The following is an 18,669-nucleotide window of genomic DNA, read 5'->3' on the forward strand; positions in this document are numbered from 1 at the left end:
AATGGAAGCTTTTGAAATGTGGTGCTACAGAAGAATGCTGAAAATTAGATGGATTGACCACATAACTAATGAGGGAGTATTAAACAGAATTAGAGAGAAGAGAAATTTGTGGCACACCTTGACTAGAAGGGATCAGTTGGTAAGACATGTTCTGAGGCATCAAGGCATCACCAATTTAGCATTGGAGGGCAGTGTGGTCCATAGAAATCGTAGGGGGAGACCAAGAGATGAATACACTAAGCAGATTCAGAAGGATGTAAGTTGCAGTAGGTCCTGGGAGTTGAAGGAGCTTGCACAAGATAGAGTAGCATGGAGAGCTGCATCAAACCCGTCTCTGGACTGAAGACCACAACAACAACAAGAACAACAACAACAATGAAAGATGATTCTGTACAACTCCATTAGCGGCAGAAAAGAAGTAGCTTTTGAATGGAAACCTCAAATGTTTGATGACAAGGTGACAAGTCAACTGAATCCTCCGGTGTCTTGTGTGATATACAAGGCGTTAGTGACGGTATGTGTTATATGAGAGGAATCTCTTACTGATGAACTTAATTTGTACAACTGGTAAAAGAGTGAGATAGCCTCCTTGTCCGAAATAGGTGTTTGTATGGGCGTGAATTTCATCACTTCCAAGGAAATTATGGAAACATAATAGTTTGTCACATATGCTGCAACAAATTGATGCAAAAGTTTCACAATCACTCAAATTCTCTGTGCTCTGCCAAAACACGTCTTCAATGTTTTTGAAATTGTTTCTGTTTTGGAAGCCTTGACTCTTGAATTTTTTGTTGTAACGTAGTTCACACCTCTTTACTTGTTGTTTTCATTTCTGTGAGACATCCTATGTGGTATATCGCCTGCTCTGACTGTTCATCACATTTACTTGTGACGGAAAGGTATTCTTACCATGACTCATATTCCATAACCAATCTATAATATGACAACTGACAAGACTACAGAAAGAGAATGAACATGAGCAGGCAGACAGTTCATAATGTTGTGAATAATAACAACAACAACAACAATAATAATAATAATAATGACAAAAGGGAGTTATGAAAACAGCTTGCCCACTTGGGAGTCAAATACCATGACACCTTACCCATGATGACGTTGCTGTTTCTGGCTGCTCTTTAATGCACTTCTTGTTCTTGGATCTTTTTCACATTTAAGTACTCCTTCTTCCTGTTTTCACGCTTGATCTATGTTCAGTTTTTGATGGGCTATCCACTGGGCAATCTTACCACTAAATCGGAGGAGGGTGTGCTGGGGAGTTTCCCCCGTTATAAATGAGCCCCATGACCAGTGAAGACATGTCTGGAGATGCTGAGGACAACAGTGGGATACCAATCTGACCGTTGCCAAATACAGGGCCTGACAACCAGGAGTGACAGTCTGGAGTGCCATTTCTTTACACAGCAGGACCCCTTTGGTTTTCGTTTGTGGCACCCTTATAGCACTGCAGTATTTCAATGATATTCTACAATCCGTTTTGTTTTCCTTCATGTAATGCCATCCTGGGATTACATTTCAGCAATATAACGACCACCCACATGTGGTGAGTTTCTATTGCTCGTCTTCAAGCTTGACAAACCCTACCTTGACCAACAGGGTTGCCGGATCCCTCCGCACTTTATAACATTTGGGGTATTATGGACAGAGCCCTCATTTTTTTATGAACTAATGCTCCAGTTGGATAGAATTTGACTAACATTCCGGATGGGGACTTTCTACACCTTTATCACTCAATTCCACACTGATTAACTGCTTACGTAAGGGCCAGAGGTGGTCTAACATGTTACTGATTTACTCGATTTGTGAAACTATTTCTCTAGAATAAATCATCCAATTTTCATGAAATTACAATAATTTGTTTGTCTTTAGATGTACATCACATCTACCAGTTTCTGTCCCACTTGGATAATTTCTTCATTGCACGTCATCTTTTCTTGTCTCTGAACATATATTGCTTCCACCTATGTATACATCACTAAACGACCATGAAGATAAAATCAGATTTGTTCACACATGGAGGCTTACTACTGTCAATTGTTCTTCCCACAAACCATTTGCAACTGTAAAAGGAAAGGGGGGAGTGATGATACTATACAGAGCACTCTCTGCCACACACTGTAAGATGGCTTGTAGAGTACAGATCAAGATGTAGGTATCTGGTGCTAAATAATGCAGAGTCGGGTAAATGATAAGATCCTTGGTGAGATGCAATTGCCTATTGAGTGGATGATACTCAGAAACTAAAAACAAAACTTTCCCAAAAACAGTAATTTATATCAGCAATGCTGCAGTGAACAACAATATCTAGACTGCCCACAACATTTTGACCCTGAAGACTAGCTGGTGGTGACCACTTTGTTTGGTCAGTTCGTAATACTGTCTTGACACTTCTTGTATTTCATGTGGACACTTTTTTGTCTGTATGCAGTTAGAAAACAGTTTTAACTTTTTTCTGACACATCTACCAGTAGTGAACAAGATTAAGTTACACGAGTTTTTTCATGCTTTACATTTCTTTGATAAAATGACTGTCATACTGCCATTTCTCATGTTTATTATATGTTCTTAGACAACATGTATGATACTTATATTGAGAACATCATCACTTTTTCTTACATTACCTGATCCAATGTATTTCAAAGAGTTTAACTCTTTACAATTTAGATTCCTAGAATACATCTTGCAAAATTCCTTTTTCCTTTGTTGCTGACTATAATACGACTGATCTTTTTGGTTGGAGATGCAAAATTCTGACAAAAACTTTCAATAAAATTTCAATCGTGATCTAAATGTAATGTACTTCTCAGACCTCTTGGGTAGTCTACTACTGGTGCAGTGTCAAAAGAATTGTCTATTCCATGGTCAACAGTACAGGAAGTTTTGCAGTCTATTTTACACTGGTACCCACACAAGATCCAGACAGTAAATCAACTGAAACCTCATGATCTGCAGCAACATTCTGCATCTGCTCTTCAGTTTCTGACACACATCGAAGTTGATGGCATGTGGCTGGATAATTTTCTATGGAGTGGTGAGGCACATTTAACACTAGAGAATGCCATGAATACAGAGAACTGTGGAATTTGGGGTACTGTTGAACCACCTGTTCTGGTTGAAGATCTGTTGCACTCGCAGTATGTGACTGATGTGATGTGAATTCACAAGCACCTTCATTCAATCTTAGTCCGTTCTTCTTTGAAGAGAATACACCCAGAGGGCTGTTAGGTGTACCGTGACATTTGCACATTATCAAGACCTCCTTGAACATCATGTGAGTCCTGATTTGGAATAGCACAACCGTGTGGAAAGCATTGTTTTCATGCAAGATGGGGCAAGATTTCACGTTAATCTTCCAGTGGCAGATCTGCTTAATGCAACCTTCCACGAAAATGTTACCTCCAGATGTTCTCCAGTTGCGTGGCCAGCAAGATCACTCAATCTGAGTCCATGTGTATTTTGGTTCTGTGAGTATCTAAAAGAGCTAATTTACTGGGGACTGTTTAGTTTCTACTTAATCTGAAAAACAGTATACAGGAAAACATTGCTCAGATTGCACTGGAACTGCTGCGAGTAACTGTTGATAACATTGTTTGATGAACGCAACATCTTGTCAATGTGTCCGGTGCTCACATTGAACAAATTGTGGAAGTGACAGTTAAACATAAAAGTCAACATTATGCCTTTTTTGCCCCCATCCTTCCTTATCCATTACATATGGAAACATTTCTGTGTGTCTTCCTTGCATTCACAGCACCAGACTTTTTTCCAGCATAAATCGGGTCCACAGTAACATATTACTGTATCTGCCATGTTTTGCTGTCATACAACAATTACAGCCCACACTGGAACTTCGTGAGTAGCTGCACTTTAATTATAACCACAGGATGCTTTCTGATGCTTTATGCCGATTATAGTTCATTTCGCGAATTTCGTTACCGATTTCAGTTCACTGTGATACACTCAAAACTAGGTACGATTTTTATTTTCTTAGACATTACATGCTACTTAGTCTTATAAAAAGACCTTTTGGCTTTGTTCTTACTTCTGTGTCTTGCGTGTACCTGCAAGTTTCTCTTGTCTGATTGCAAAATTTAGTTTCCTAATATAGGTGGCCATGATACCTATTCTGCATTTCTTAACCTACAGTCAGCACGTATTCCAATACATTTAGCACAAAACTCAATTAATATTCAGTTTCAGCTACCACTGCTGCATCATCAGTTTACCACCTGTGCTAATTTTCTGGCCTTGGCAGACAAGAACAGTTCTATAATTCCCTTTTCAATGATAAATAAACACCAGTGGTGACAATGAGCTTAACTTGAATCTTTCCTGGTTTTGGTTTCCTATACAAATCTGTCAGTGCAGACTACTCTAATTTACTTCGAAGAAAGAAAGTGGATTTCCATCTCCAAGTCTGAAAAAGTAAATATATTTTATTTCATCCCAGATTATGTCTTTTCATATTTAAATCATCATAATAAGCTCTGAATATGACCTCCTTTACATTTTGAATTTGGTTCTCTACACCACATTCACAGCACACAATGGTTTTACAGTGTGTTTATACATGCTAGCCACTCGGAGTTAATGGATGACTATCACTTTCTTTGATCAAATCACAGGCAACGCACTAAATATGATCAAATAAATTTAACAAAACTTCTCTAGTATACTATGCCAAATATATCTGACAAAGCAACTTTGTCAAAGAAATTTGTCAAAGAAATTTGATAGTGAAATAATAGCCTTAGCATTATTCCAAAACCTTGCATATAGGTTGGCTGATTGTTTTCACTAGCTTCTCGTTGCATTGGAAGGGGGTAGGAGAGGGTGTAGGTGGTAGGGGGTAGGGATGATTTTAAAAGCCGGGTGCTAAATACTGAAAAGCAACATAACCCGAAAAATGCCTGGTTCTCAGCAGGTGAAACAGTTAAGTTAATAATCATTTCCCATTTCAGTAACAGGTATATCTCAGACAGTTACTGACGTCTGCACTGGCATATACAATAAACTCAAGTATTCCATTAACAAAGAGAAAGTTATTTATGTTTTATTAATGGAAAGTATAATTATTTATGACCTGTTAATAGGCTAATGCTATGGTTTTTTGGAGACGAGATAACATAAGATACAATTATTTTTAGAAGTTCGGTTATAACATGAAAAATACTAAAAGCACCAGAAAATAAGAATTATACGTCTGTGGTGTAATTACAATGACGTTGAATTTAAAGCAGAAGATTGCTCAGGTCTTTTGCATATTTTTGATTTTACTTTAATCAGGATACTATTAGAACATATTTGAATTTTTTGTTATCAAGGCCATTTTTTGTAGTATTCCTTTTTAATAAAAAACGATACAAAAACTTGTGTATCTACACTCCACTAACTGAAGCATTTCTTTCACAGATCCAGCTGGACCTTTGAATGTTTCACCAATTTTCTACCAAGTGTGTATCTTTCTCCTGGAATTTTGGCCTGTGGGCCCCTTTGAGTCTGACAAGCATCTATGCTTTCTATTTCTTTAACAACATTACATCCTGTTTTAAAGATTTCCTAAATCACCCAATTCATGTGAAATAACAAAAGTAATTTGCAGAAAAATGTTCCCTATGCTATGACCGCTGAAGCAGAGAACATGCTAACTTCTCCTGATGGTTTGGTGAAAGAAGAACAACAAGCATAAGATGAGAAAGAACCAGAGAATGCAAATTGAACTAGATCGAATGCTGTTTGCTTGCCTATCGTTCACACCAAGAGAACAATCTGTTACTGATGCTCAACTGCTTGTGCACTTTCTGGTGCAAACTGATGTAATTTGTCTCCAACTAGTCAGTTACTGATTTGCAAAATTTCGCTGCTTCAGACGCTACTTCTAAATCTATTCTGTTGGCTTGATAATGACATACCGCATTGAACAATAAGTTTTGACTGTGAGAAACTATACTGATATTTAAAGCAATTTCCAGGAGTTAAAGTCATTTCAAATTCTGTGTTACGTGATGACATATAAGGAGTTCACGAACCTTTTTGAATTAGGTTTATGGTCACAATTGTTTTACTGTTTTAATACAATACATGTAGGGTGCTGCTAATTGGATAATCAAAAAATGTTACACATAATGTAAGAAAAGACAGATTGATACTTACAGTAAAGAACATATGCTAAGTTGCAGACAGGCACAATCAAGCTTTCGGCCACAGTCTTTATCAGTAAAAAAACAGAGAGAGAGAGAGAGAGAGAGAGAGAGAGAGAGAGAGAGGGAGGGAGGGAGGGAGAATTCATGCCCGCAAGCAAGCACATCTCACGCACACATGACCATCAACTCCAATATCTTAGCCCAGAATGCAACATCACATGGGATGCAAGCAGCATTCTGGAAGGGGCAAGGGGAGGGGAAGGGATAGTGTACATGTGGGGGGAGAGATGAATGCTGTCTGGTGGAATGTGCAGGGACTAGAATGTCAACAGTGCAGTATCAGGAGGTTCCCCACTCTTCTTCTTTTTTGCACCTTTCTTCCCCACCTCCCTGCTCCAGACACTCCCAATGCTGCAGCTGTTGACATTCTAGCCCCTGAACACTCCACTCAACACAGTTCATCTCTGTCCCCACCCATACACCACCCCATCCAGTTCACTGCTCCTTCCAGATTGCTGCTTGCATCCTTCGTGATGTTGCATTCCGGTCCGAGCTGCTGGAGTTGACGGATGTGTGCGCATGAGGTGTGCTTGTTTGTATGTGTGAATGGTGTTTGTCCCTCTTTTACTGATGATGGCTGTGACCAAAATCTATGTAAAAGTCTTAATTGTGCCTGCCAGCAACTTGATGTGTGTTCTATACAATAAGTAGCCCTATGTGGAATTTCCAATGTTTGCTCTCATGTTACAAATAAATTGCATGTGACATTCAGCCCCAGTAACTAAGAGACTTCTGCGTTTAATATTTTAAGTTTTTGTCCTTTTCTATCACAGTTACAATGGGGTGTGATATGGCTCTTTGGCACAATCCTGTTGGGGAATATTTAACAGCCGCAAGCATTTTCCATTTTGTTTTTTTATTTTTCAGCATTCTTGGACAGTTGGGGGGGCTATAACAAAATGTAGTTAACAAATGTTATGAAGCATAGACTACTACTCACTGTCAAAATTAAAAGACTGTAACACATTAAGATTTTGCTCAAAGCCTTCTTCAAACAAGAAAAGAAAACAAACACTTTCACACAAGCAGATAGACCTCTCGCACACATGACCGCTGTCCGGCTGCTTGGGCAAGAGAGCTGTTTCAATCTTTTAGCATTGAAATTGCAATTACAATACTATTAGTTGAACATATTCTTACGAATATGTGCACACCAAAGACTAAGCACTATATTCTATAATTTTCAACCCTGTAATCTGGCAATGGACTGTTGTCATAATATTACACTTATTTCTATGACCTTCATAAGCCAATACTTCCTAATATTTAGGTATATTAAGTCTTGCTGGTCCCAATGTTCGAAATAATAATCATTTCTCACAGTCAGTAATTCTTTCACTCTACAATTAAATATTGTTAGGCAAACTGATTGCCACTGCAAGTAACTACCTTTTTTTTTAAATTTTACTAAAATCCACTTACTTAATCTTCTCCAAGTATTCAGGTGTATTCTGATTTGCCATGTTAGATGGACTAATGTGCAGTTTAAAATCTGGACCAAAATATTCAAAGTAATCATTGTATGGCAATTCATTGGCTATTTCAACACCAAGTGCAACTGACGTCTCATAAGTCCAACATCGTGAAACATTCCGTATCGTGTAGCCACCACCACCGACCATTAAAAATGGTAGTCCATATTTTTTCACAAATTCCACACACTTCCCATGGCCTGTTTGAAACAGATTAAAATACACAACAGTTCAAAAGAGATACTTAAATAAAATATGAATGATAGACAACTTTAAAACATAAAATAATGCCAAGGGTAAGATGTAATTTACAAGCTAAAATTGTCAACAAAGTAAAAACTTCACAATAGCGTAATAAAAATGCCTCCTACAACATAGGAAACAGCTCACTTGACACAAATAATAATAGGTTGCACTTTATCATTTTCCTAACATAACTTTAGCACTGTGCAGTGAGAGTGCTCATGTCTTAACAGAAACTGTGTAACTGCACAGGAAGGAGGATCTGAAGTACATTCAATTTCAAAACAATAGCAGTGGGGAAATACATGTCAATACATCTCTTGCTTGCCAAATGAATAAAAATATTACTTACCATTAAATGTTTATTATTATTGACTGCTGTGAAAGTCTTCAAGTCTTTAAATTGTGGTTTCATCAGCTGTATGATCAATTTCTGTTGCAGTTGAATACAATTTCCTTTCTATTCTATGTATATCACAATGTTTGTGTCCAGTCACTTTCTTCACCACTACTGGTATTATGGCCTTTCCAATATCCTGCTCCATTAACTCACATCTCTATTTAATAATTGTTAAGTATGCCCAGAATTTAGCTCAGTCTTCCACCACCACTTCTTTCTTGCAGTTTTGTGATAGCCCCTTTTTAAGTTTTCAAGTTTAACATTTCTTGAAAATATTTTTTGTTTCATTATGTTTCAAACCGATTTAATTGGATTTAGGTTGCAGACGCAGGCAGGTAATTCTAAAAAGAAAACATCTAAATCTCTGTCGATGGTGTATGAAGTGTTAGCTTTATTTGCCCTAACAATTTCCATCATTCTTGATAAGCCCTAGTTTCTCTTCATTACACAATTTAAGAAGACTGGGTGAGTTTTCTGCTCACTACTTGTGATAATTTCTTCAGAGGTACCTCCACTCTCCTTTCCGTTGAAATACATAGTATGTATTCTGCAGTGTGTACAAATAGCAGCTGTACTACTCATATTAGCAATCATTGGTGTGCTAAAGTAACTTGTGCAGAATAAATGTATTCCCCACTCCCTGACCTTTGACTCTTTGTGCAGTTAGTTCACTATTTTCCACAAGTAAAGATGTTAAATACAGGCAATATGTTTACCATGGTTGGAGAAAAAAATGGTTCAAATGGCTCTGTGCACTATGGGACTTAACATCTATGGTCATCAGTCCCCTCGAACTTAGAACTACTTAATATCATGGTTAGAGAATATATAACTATTCATTCTGTCAAATCATTTACATTCATATCACAAAATTATTTGATTTGTTGAGATTCACCCAGATATGAGATATCATGACAACTGGACCAGGCCAACATTGTCTGCGTAGCGAGCAACAGTAAATACAATAACCAAAGATGTTTGATAATGACAGTTGAAAAACCTATGAGTAACTAATTATTTGACTGATAATTGTTGAATTTAGGCATTACATAACTTTACTTTCAAACAGAACAGTTCTTCTGAATGGAGAAAGGGAAAGGCCACAAGCAGGAAAGACAGTGACATTTGTCAGTGGCTAAGAGAAGAAACCCAAAACTCAAGCGTACACAAGATTCAGGTGAGTTTTGGAACACCATCATCAAAGGGAAAAATTATTTGATGTGTCTCCTACAAATGTCCTGTCAGATGTCACACTGGTAACAGCTTTCAACTTCAGTTAATAAAATGAATGATTGGAAAATTGTCATTATCTCTTAAAAGCACAGGGTGTAAGTTGAAAGGGATCAAATTTCTAGTTTCTTGTTTGGTAGCAAACCTGACCCAAACCCTATTATTTTTATTCAAATTGAAAAATTCTGTATTCTATGGTAGAACCCGACTTATAGCTGAAGCAGCACAGGGGCTCAATACAATAATATGACCTTAACATTTTCTAACACAGGTCACATCAGATAAATAATATTCTAACCCAATGATTGTGGAACCTATAGAAGACAATTTGCTTCAACATCATTTTCATCAAACAGAATATTGACATAGAAGTGAGGAAGTTCTGAGCTTGGGGGATGCAAAGCCTACAACTGCGAACACTGTTCAAGACACTGAAAGAACATGGTCATCTAAAAAGTGTTCATAGACCTTACCACCTACTTCACCATTCAGTGTGAACACCAGGATATGATCATCCAAACCACCAAGGACCATTCGCCTTATTTTACAGTTGTAGCAGTACAATCTGTACTTTACACCTCCTCTGGGTGTTCTCCATACAACATCCACTGTACATAACACTAAATCACAGGAAATGTTTCAACCAGTCAGTATTTTAGTTTCATGTTCATTGCATTACTATATTATCTCGTTGCACTCACCTACCTACATTCATATTATATAATTTTGGATTAAAGGAGACCACTCACCAAAAAGCAGAAGCAATGACCTGTCAATAGTCATGCACAAAATAAAGAAAACTTCCTTGTTTTCGAAGTTGCCCCCCCCCCCCCCCACACACACACACACACACAGCCAGCTGAACTAACACTGTCAATGCTATTTTACGGCACATGGCCTATTTGTGGTTCGGGTAGTGTCAGGTGGTAAAGGGAAGGAGAGGTAGAGGGAGGTGGAGGGGGAGGAAGGGGGAGGCAGTGAGAGAAAGAGGAAGACGGAGGCAGTGAGAGAAAGAGGAAGAGGGAGGCAGTGAGAGGGAGAGAGGGAGGCAGTGAGAGGGAGAGAGGGAGGCAGTGAGAGGGAGAGAGGGAGGCAGTGAGAGGGAGAGAGGGAGGCAGTGAGAGGGAGAGAGGGAGGCAGTGAGAGGGAGAGAGGGAGGCAGTGAGAGGGAGAGAGGGAGAGAGGGAGGCAGTGAGAGGGAGAGAGGGAGGCAGTGAGAGGGAGAGAGGGAGGCAGTGAGAGGGAGAGAGGGAGGCAGTGAGAGGGAGAGAGGGAGGCAGTGAGAGGGAGAGAGGGAGGCAGTGAGAGGGAGAGAGGGAGGCAGTGAGAGGGAGAGGTAGAGGGAGAGGGAGGCAGTGAGAGGGAGAGGTAGAGGGAGAGGGAGGCAGGGAGAGGGAGAGGGAGGCTGGGAGAAGGACTGGGGATGGGTGGTGTACTGGTTCAGAGGGAGGTGGCCAGTTTGTCAGCTACGATTGTGGGATGGAGAGGTGGCAGGTATATGGGATGTCATGATTGTAGTGGCCAGTGGGAAGTGCATATGCTGAATGTGACATGGTAACGTGAATTGGGAGGGGTAACAGGACGAGGAACAGGTCTGGAGAGCTATGTGCCTAGTAAGTGGACGAAGGATGAGAAACACCCACTATGTTTAATAACAAAATTTGGAAGATGCTAAGGAAGCAGAACCGTTGCACTCTTGGTTAAAAAGAGAACGCATAAATGATGAAAAGCAAAGATTAGAAGAGATTCGTGAATCTGTGAAGAGATCTATGCATGAAGTTTGCAACAACTACCACTGTCACACCCTAGCAGAAAATCTGGCAGAGAACCTGAGAAAACTCTGGTCCTATTAAGATTGCTGAGCAGGTCTAAGGCTTCTACTTAGTCCCTTGTGAAGCAAGGTGTGGCAATTGACGATAGCAAAACAAAAACCGATGTTTTAAATTTCACGATCAAGAAATTGTTCACACAGGAGAATCATACACACATACCATCATTTGACCACTGAACAGACTCCTGTATGAACAACACAGTAATAAGCATCTCTGGTGTAGAGAAACAACTGAAAGAGTTGAGGAAAAAGTAAGCCCCCAGGGCTGGATGCAATCGCAATTCGGTTTTACGAAGAGTACTCTACGGCATTGGTCCCCCACCAAGCCTGCATTTATCATGAACTCTTGCCCAACACAAGAGTCCCAACTGACTGGAAGAAAGTGCAGGTGACTCCAGCATACAAGTAGGGTAAAAGAACAGAACCACAAAATTATGGACCAATGTCCCTAACTTTGGTCTGCTGCAGAATCCTTGCAACCTATTCTCAGTTCGAATATAATAAAATTTATTGAGACTGACAAGAGGATGTTGCCAATCAGGACACACCATGTGTAGAGGGAGGTGGGTCTCCATTTCACGTGCCTTCAATATTTGGCCTGAGTGGGCCTTAGGAAAGGAGCAAATGCTCTCGGAAATTTTTCCGATAGCACTATATACCTTGTTCAGAGATCTGTTTGTCATTAACGGCGTAGCGCAATGGTCAAGGGCATTCCTTGCGAAACAGGCAACCTGGTATCAATCCCAGGTGCTTCCTGATTTTTTTTATTTATTTTTTCTACATATTTCCAATTGTTCAACTATTTACCATAGAAATTAAACACATTCAAGCAGTATATTAATATAATTAGGTAAAAGTGTTAATGAAAATAAAGTTTCCAAATATTCTTGTCATTACATGCACTACTTTTTATTCATTATCACAGTAGAAGATTCCCAATTTTTATGATGACATCTATTATAGGCATTGTTTGAGCAGTTACATTTTGCTGAAACGTGTCATTGGAAAGGACACTTCATTCAAGTTTTGAAACGACGGTTTGTCCGCTATCAGTTTGGATGCAAACCAAGCGTACTGGATCATAGGGGTGAACACAGGAGCACTGAATTGATGATGCATGATCGAATGTATTTTAATTGCATCTTCTCTTAATGATATTTCTCGCTGTTGGTGGAGCAATTCAGGGGCACTTTGTAGTCTTTAAATTAGAATTCTGACTTGACAATAGAAATATACATCACATGGTTGAACCAGCGGTGTACATATGGGTGGAATGACCATGGTACACATTGCCCTGCCTAGCTCAATCATAACTGTCTCATCGTACAATGTTGAATCTGGTGCTCTGGGAAGAAGCCAACAACTGGTCATACCACAGGTGGTTGATTAAATAGCTGTTGCTATGGGAGACAGCACTGCACGCAATTCCTGATCGTCAGGCAGTGCATGTGCTGTGTCATGACAGTTGAATATCCCATGGTCAACTGTACGGAAGGTGCTTCGAAACATTCTCAAATGATATCTGTACCAGATCCATACCATACAGCAGCCTCCACCACAGGACGCTCTCCACTTTCTCACAAGGATTGGAGTTGAGAGGGCTGGCCCTGAACTATCTTATGGACAGATGAAGCTCATGGTGTGGCTTCATGGCTATGTTCATCATTGGCCCATTATTTTTTTAACAGGTTGGTTCTCAAGGACCAAAGATGTGCATTGTGACTGGACAGCATTACTGTGATATGCCTCAGCAGCATATCGTATGCGCCCTAAAGCAGAGAGATGCAGCGAACTCAATAGTTTTCATGCAAGATGGGCCCCACCACAAATCGCTCATGAAGTTCACCTGCTTCTCCAAAACACATATGGAAATGATAAAATTATTGGCCAATCATTACACAATGCTTTTCCAGCACAATCACCTGATTTCATGCCTTGTAATTTCTGGTTGTTGGGCTACCCGAAGGACAGGGTTTACCAGGAGAACATTCACACATATTCTAAACTGAAGCACAGCATATCAAGAGAGGTAGCCAGCGTACCTATGGACGTGCTTCATTCTGCCAAGAAGAGTGCAATCCTGCAGTTTCAGACCCTTCTGGACACTGATAGTCACCATACTGAGCCCCTTTTGTAGCCATAATGGGTGCCAGTACAAAATGGTATGATGTACCATAGTAGCATATTAAAAGTGTTTCGACTGAATTGATTCTGCATTATTTCTCTTCCGCATGCCCTTGACATTAATGTTACCAAGTTTGGTCCTTGTACAGTAATTAGTTTCTGTGTTGTAATGTGTTAAATTAGGGAAAGTTTAATTATAACCACCCGGTAGATGTAGATGGGGACAGTAGTTTACCTGAGATAGAGGCCAGGACACTTACGGGACCAGACAATGTGTTACAAGGGTAACTTCCATCTTCGTGGTTCAAAGAAGCTGGTGGCAGAGGGAATGGTCCACATAGCTTGGGCTGTGAAGCAGCCTATTCTGACCAATGTGATCATGTGAAGCTTTCATGACACCTGACACCATTGGTCGTGGCCTTTCTGATGGTGCAGCACTCTGTTTTGTGAGCCATCCAATGGGTCACAGTTGTATCGCCTTCCAGCTACTAACTAACCACACCCCCGCCACACATTCTTCCCATCAGAACTTTATGTCTTGCCTTCTTCTTTCCTGTGTATGATAATGATTTTGCATGATCAAATATCTTCACGCCAAAATCCATCCTGTCGCTTCCAGTACAATCTGTCCCGTCCTTTTAACTCTATGAATTCACTCCATACTACCCAGCTCTCCTTACAGCCACCTAATACTTTCAGTTACCAATTTCCTGTGTTATTTGCATATCCTATCATCATCCCTATCCCAATGGACCACTGCTCACACATTGCTGCACCAGTTCTGAAAAGTATCTCTTTCCCTTGCAAAAATCCAGTCCCATATCTTGCTCTTTAAATGATGTCTCAACCATACAATCCCCTCAAAATGGCTACCCATAAAAATCCCAGTAGGGATCCCACCCCTCCATTCACAACAACCCACATCTTTCCTCAGATTCTGCCCAGACCCTCTCCCTCATGAACCTGGTACTGCAAGAACACCTCTCTATGATACAGGTATTCCAGAACCACCTGTACTCCCTTTGCAAGACACTATTGCTGTGCAATATTCGCTACATACGCAACATCTCTGAAACAAAAACCCTTGCACTCCAAAACCTGAAGGAGCATTCCAGGCAACACCTCCACAAACTGTCAACCTACTGGCACCCTACTCCAGTCTTGGGGCACCACTATCCATCAACATCCATCTTATTCATAGAGGACCCCCTCTTCAGCCCCTCATAGCTCCCAGACCCTGCCTATCTGACCACTTTCATTTACCACGTTCACCAAAACTCCCTCCCAGCACCCCACAACCCAAGCAAACCTCAAACACCATTGCTAACCTCTCCACCAAAAACCCTAGTCCCACATAAGTTTCGATCCTATCCAGAAGCTTAACTTTCAGCCCTACATCCCATTTTAACCATGTTGGTCTTGTCAGACACTGCTCTCCCCCTCCCAATCCCTACAGTGGAAACAATCACAATTACCAATTCCTCCAACCAAAACCAACCTCATCCAGTACTGAACCTTGCCTCTCTCAGTTCATACCACCATCCGACCATGCCTCTTCATGCCCCGCTCCCCCCTCCACATAACCGCCCCAAGTCAGCTTCCAGTTGCATTAGATTAACACTTGTTTCATGAATATGACATTTCGTAATGATGTGGATGGTGCCAGTAATTCCTCAACTCCAACTTGGCCTCCATCCTTTCCCAGGTCCCTTCCTAATAACAAAAACCCTTCTGTAGACGAAAAGACAGCCATACATGATCTGAATACAGATCCAGACCTGATCATCCTCCCTAGAGACAAAGGCCCCACCATTGTTATGATGAGTTGCAGTGACTATCTGACACAAGGCCTCTGCCAACTGTCTGACTCCTCCACATACAAGCTCTGCCAGAGTTATCTCATCCCAGAAGTTCAGCATAACCTCTAATCCATACTGAAATCCATGTACTTTCCAGAACTTCTCACTTGAGTTCCAATGTCCCTCCCCACCCCAATAACACCCAGCACACTCATTTCCACCGCAAAAATCCACAAACCCAAATATCTTGGTCACCCCACTGTAGCTGACTTTCATGTTGACATTGATAGAATTTCTGCTCTTGTTGACCAACACCTCCAACCAATTGCCCGAAACCTAGACTCCCACATCAAATGTATCCGGACACCACCAAAAACATTCATTTTACATATTAGGTGCATTGTGCTGCCACCTACTGCCAGGTACTCCATATCAGCAACCTCAGTAGTCATTAGGCATCACAAGAGAGGAGAATGGGGCACTCCGCAGAACTCACGGACTTCGAATGTGGTCAGGTGATTGGGTGTTACTTGTGTTATATGTCTGTACGCAAGATTTCCACACTCCTAAACATCACTAGACCCACTGTTTCCGATGTGCTAGTGACGTGGAAACATGAAGGGACATGTACAGCACAAAATCGTACAGGCCAATCTTGTCTGTTGACTGACAGAGACCTTGGACAGTTGAGGAGAATCGTAATGTGTAATAGGCAGACATCTATCCAGACCATCACATAGGAATTCCAAACTGCATCAGGATCCATTGCAAGTACTATGACAGTTAGGCAGGAGGTGAAGAAACTTGGATTTCATGGTGGTCGAGCGGCTGTTCATAAGCCACACATCACGCCGAGGTGCCAAACGATGCCTCGCTTGGTGTAAGGAGTGTAAACATTGGACAGTTGAACAGTGGAAAAACATTGTGTGGCATGATCAATCACGGTACACAATTTGAACATTCAATGGCAGGGTGTGGGTATGGCAAACGCCTGGTGAAGGTTATCCGCCAGCTTAAGTAGTTCCAACAGGAAAATTCGGAGGCAGTGGTGTTATGGTGTGGTCGTGTTTTTTGTGGAGGGGGCTTGCACCCCTTGTTGTTTTTCATGGCACTATCGCAGCACAGGCCTACACTGATGTTTCAAGCACCTTCTTGCTTCCTGCTGTTGAAGGGCAATTCGGGGATGGCAATTGCATCTTTCAACACGACTGAGCACCTGCTCAAAAAAAGCATAGCCTGTGGCAGAGTGGTTACATAACAACAACATCCCTGTAATGGAGTCCTGATCTGAATCCTATAACACCTTTGGTATGTTTTGGAATGCCGACTTCATGCCAGCCTCACCGACCAACATTGATACCTCTCCTCAGTGCAGCACTTCGTGAAGAATGGGCTGCCATTACCCAAGAAACCTTCCAGCATCTGACTGAATATATGCCTATGAGCATGGAAGCTGCCATCAAGGCTAAGGGTGGACTAACACCATATTGAATTCTAGGATTACCAATTGAGGATGCCGTGAACTTTTAAGTCATTTTCAGCCACCTGTCCAGCTTCTTTTGATCACATAGTGTACTAACCACTTCCTTCACTGACTTTCACCAATCCCCATCCCTTTAGCTCATGGATCCCTACTTGTCACTGCTGATGCCACCTCCCTATACACCAACATCCTTCATGCCCATGGTCTTTCCACTACTTTTTCCAACATCCGTCAGATTCAAAACCCACCATCTCATTCCTCATCCACCTTACAAACTATATCCTGACCCACAACTAATTTTCCTTTGAAGGGAAGGTTTATAAACAAATCCATGGCACAGACATGGGCATCCACATGACACACTCCTATGTCATCCTTTGTATGGGCAATCTAGAGGAAGGCCTAGAGCCTACCGAAATTCCCAACACCTAATCTGATTCATGTTCATTGATGATATCTTCATGATACGGACTCAGGGCCAATACATCCTATTCACATTCCTTCACAATCCCAACACCCTTTCGCCCATCTACTTCAGTTAGTCATCCTCTAGCCAATGCACCTTCTTCCTAGGCATTGACCTCCAACCCACTGATGGCTCCATCCACACATCTGCACACATTAAGCCCACTAACCAGCAGCAGTACCTGCATTTCTTCAGATGCCATCCCTTCCACACCAAAAGATCTCTCACATACAGCCTAGCCACCCATAAACAATGTATCTGCAGTGATGAGAACTCCCTTGTCCAGTATGCTCAAGGCCTCATAAAAGCCGGCCGTTAAAGACAGGCAATACCTGCCAAACCTAGAACCTAGTACACAAACAGATCTCTTGGGCCATAACATCACACACCCCCAATCCTCCCACCACACCAAGCATCAGAAACAAAGGAGGAACCCCCTCAACAACCAATGTCACACTGGACTAGAACAACTGAACCATATCCTTTAACAAAGCCTTTATTATCTCTCCTCCTGTCCAGAACTGTGGGACATCCTACCCAAAATCCTTCCCACTCTTCCCAAAGAAGTGATCCGTCACTCACCCAACCTACACATCATCTTGGTCCATTCCTATGCCACTCCCACTACCAATATGTTGCCAGAGATCACATGTCTTCACATACCTACTCTGCTGGAAAAACTGCACAGCTTTTTCTGTTGGTATGACTACCAGTCATCTGCCCACCAAGATGTTGGCCATTGCCCAATTGTTGCAAAGAATAAAATTGACTACCCAGTGGCATAATATGTTCAATATCAATGCCTGCTTCACAAGCTGAACGTCTGGATTCTTTGCTCCACCATCAGCTTCTCTGATCATGAAGATGGAACTTATCCTTACAAGACATCTACTGCTCCTATAATTGTCCTGGCCCCAACGTCGGGTAACCCACTGCCCTCACACACTCTGGATCTGCATCTAATTTCCCCTTCCTGTGTCCTGTCACTCTCTCCCAATTCACATCCCCATGTCACCTTTACTGTATGCCACTTCCCAATGGCCATTACAATCGTGCCTGTCCATGTATCTGCCACATCTTCCTCCCACTTTCCTAGCCAGCAAACCACCCACCTACCTTCGTGCCACTATCCATCCCACTCCCAGTCCCTTCCCCTGCCTCCCTCTCCCTCTACCCACCCTACCCCACTACACCCGCCACAACCAGTCCATCTATTGGAAAATAGTCTGGCGGTTTCCAGTGACTAGAGGGAGCAGTGTGGTGCTAGTGTGCCAGACTCACACTCCCACTTTATTATTGAGCTTACATGGAGTTGTTTCACCAATCTTCTTTTCAGGGTAGCCAGTTGTGATTGTCTGCCCAATTTTTATACTCTTAAAATAACTCCATACACTCAGGAT

General features: G+C 41.4%; 1 protein-coding gene across 2 annotated transcripts in view; it reads right to left on the reverse strand.

Annotated features, from left to right (window-relative positions):
- The window catches only part of LOC126354430 (histone deacetylase HDAC1), a 129,448-nt gene that overhangs the window by 36,954 nt on the left and 73,825 nt on the right, over positions 1-18,669 (reverse strand). For both annotated transcript variants that reach the window (XM_050004079.1, XM_050004078.1), the window contains exon 6: positions 7,644-7,893. In XM_050004079.1, the coding sequence (XP_049860036.1) occupies positions 7,644-7,893 (250 nt within the window). The remainder of the gene's footprint in view (positions 1-7,643; positions 7,894-18,669) is intronic.

This window comes from Schistocerca gregaria, chromosome 3, assembly GCF_023897955.1.
Source record: "Schistocerca gregaria isolate iqSchGreg1 chromosome 3, iqSchGreg1.2, whole genome shotgun sequence".
NCBI classification, from domain to species: Eukaryota; Metazoa; Arthropoda; class Insecta; order Orthoptera; family Acrididae; genus Schistocerca; species Schistocerca gregaria.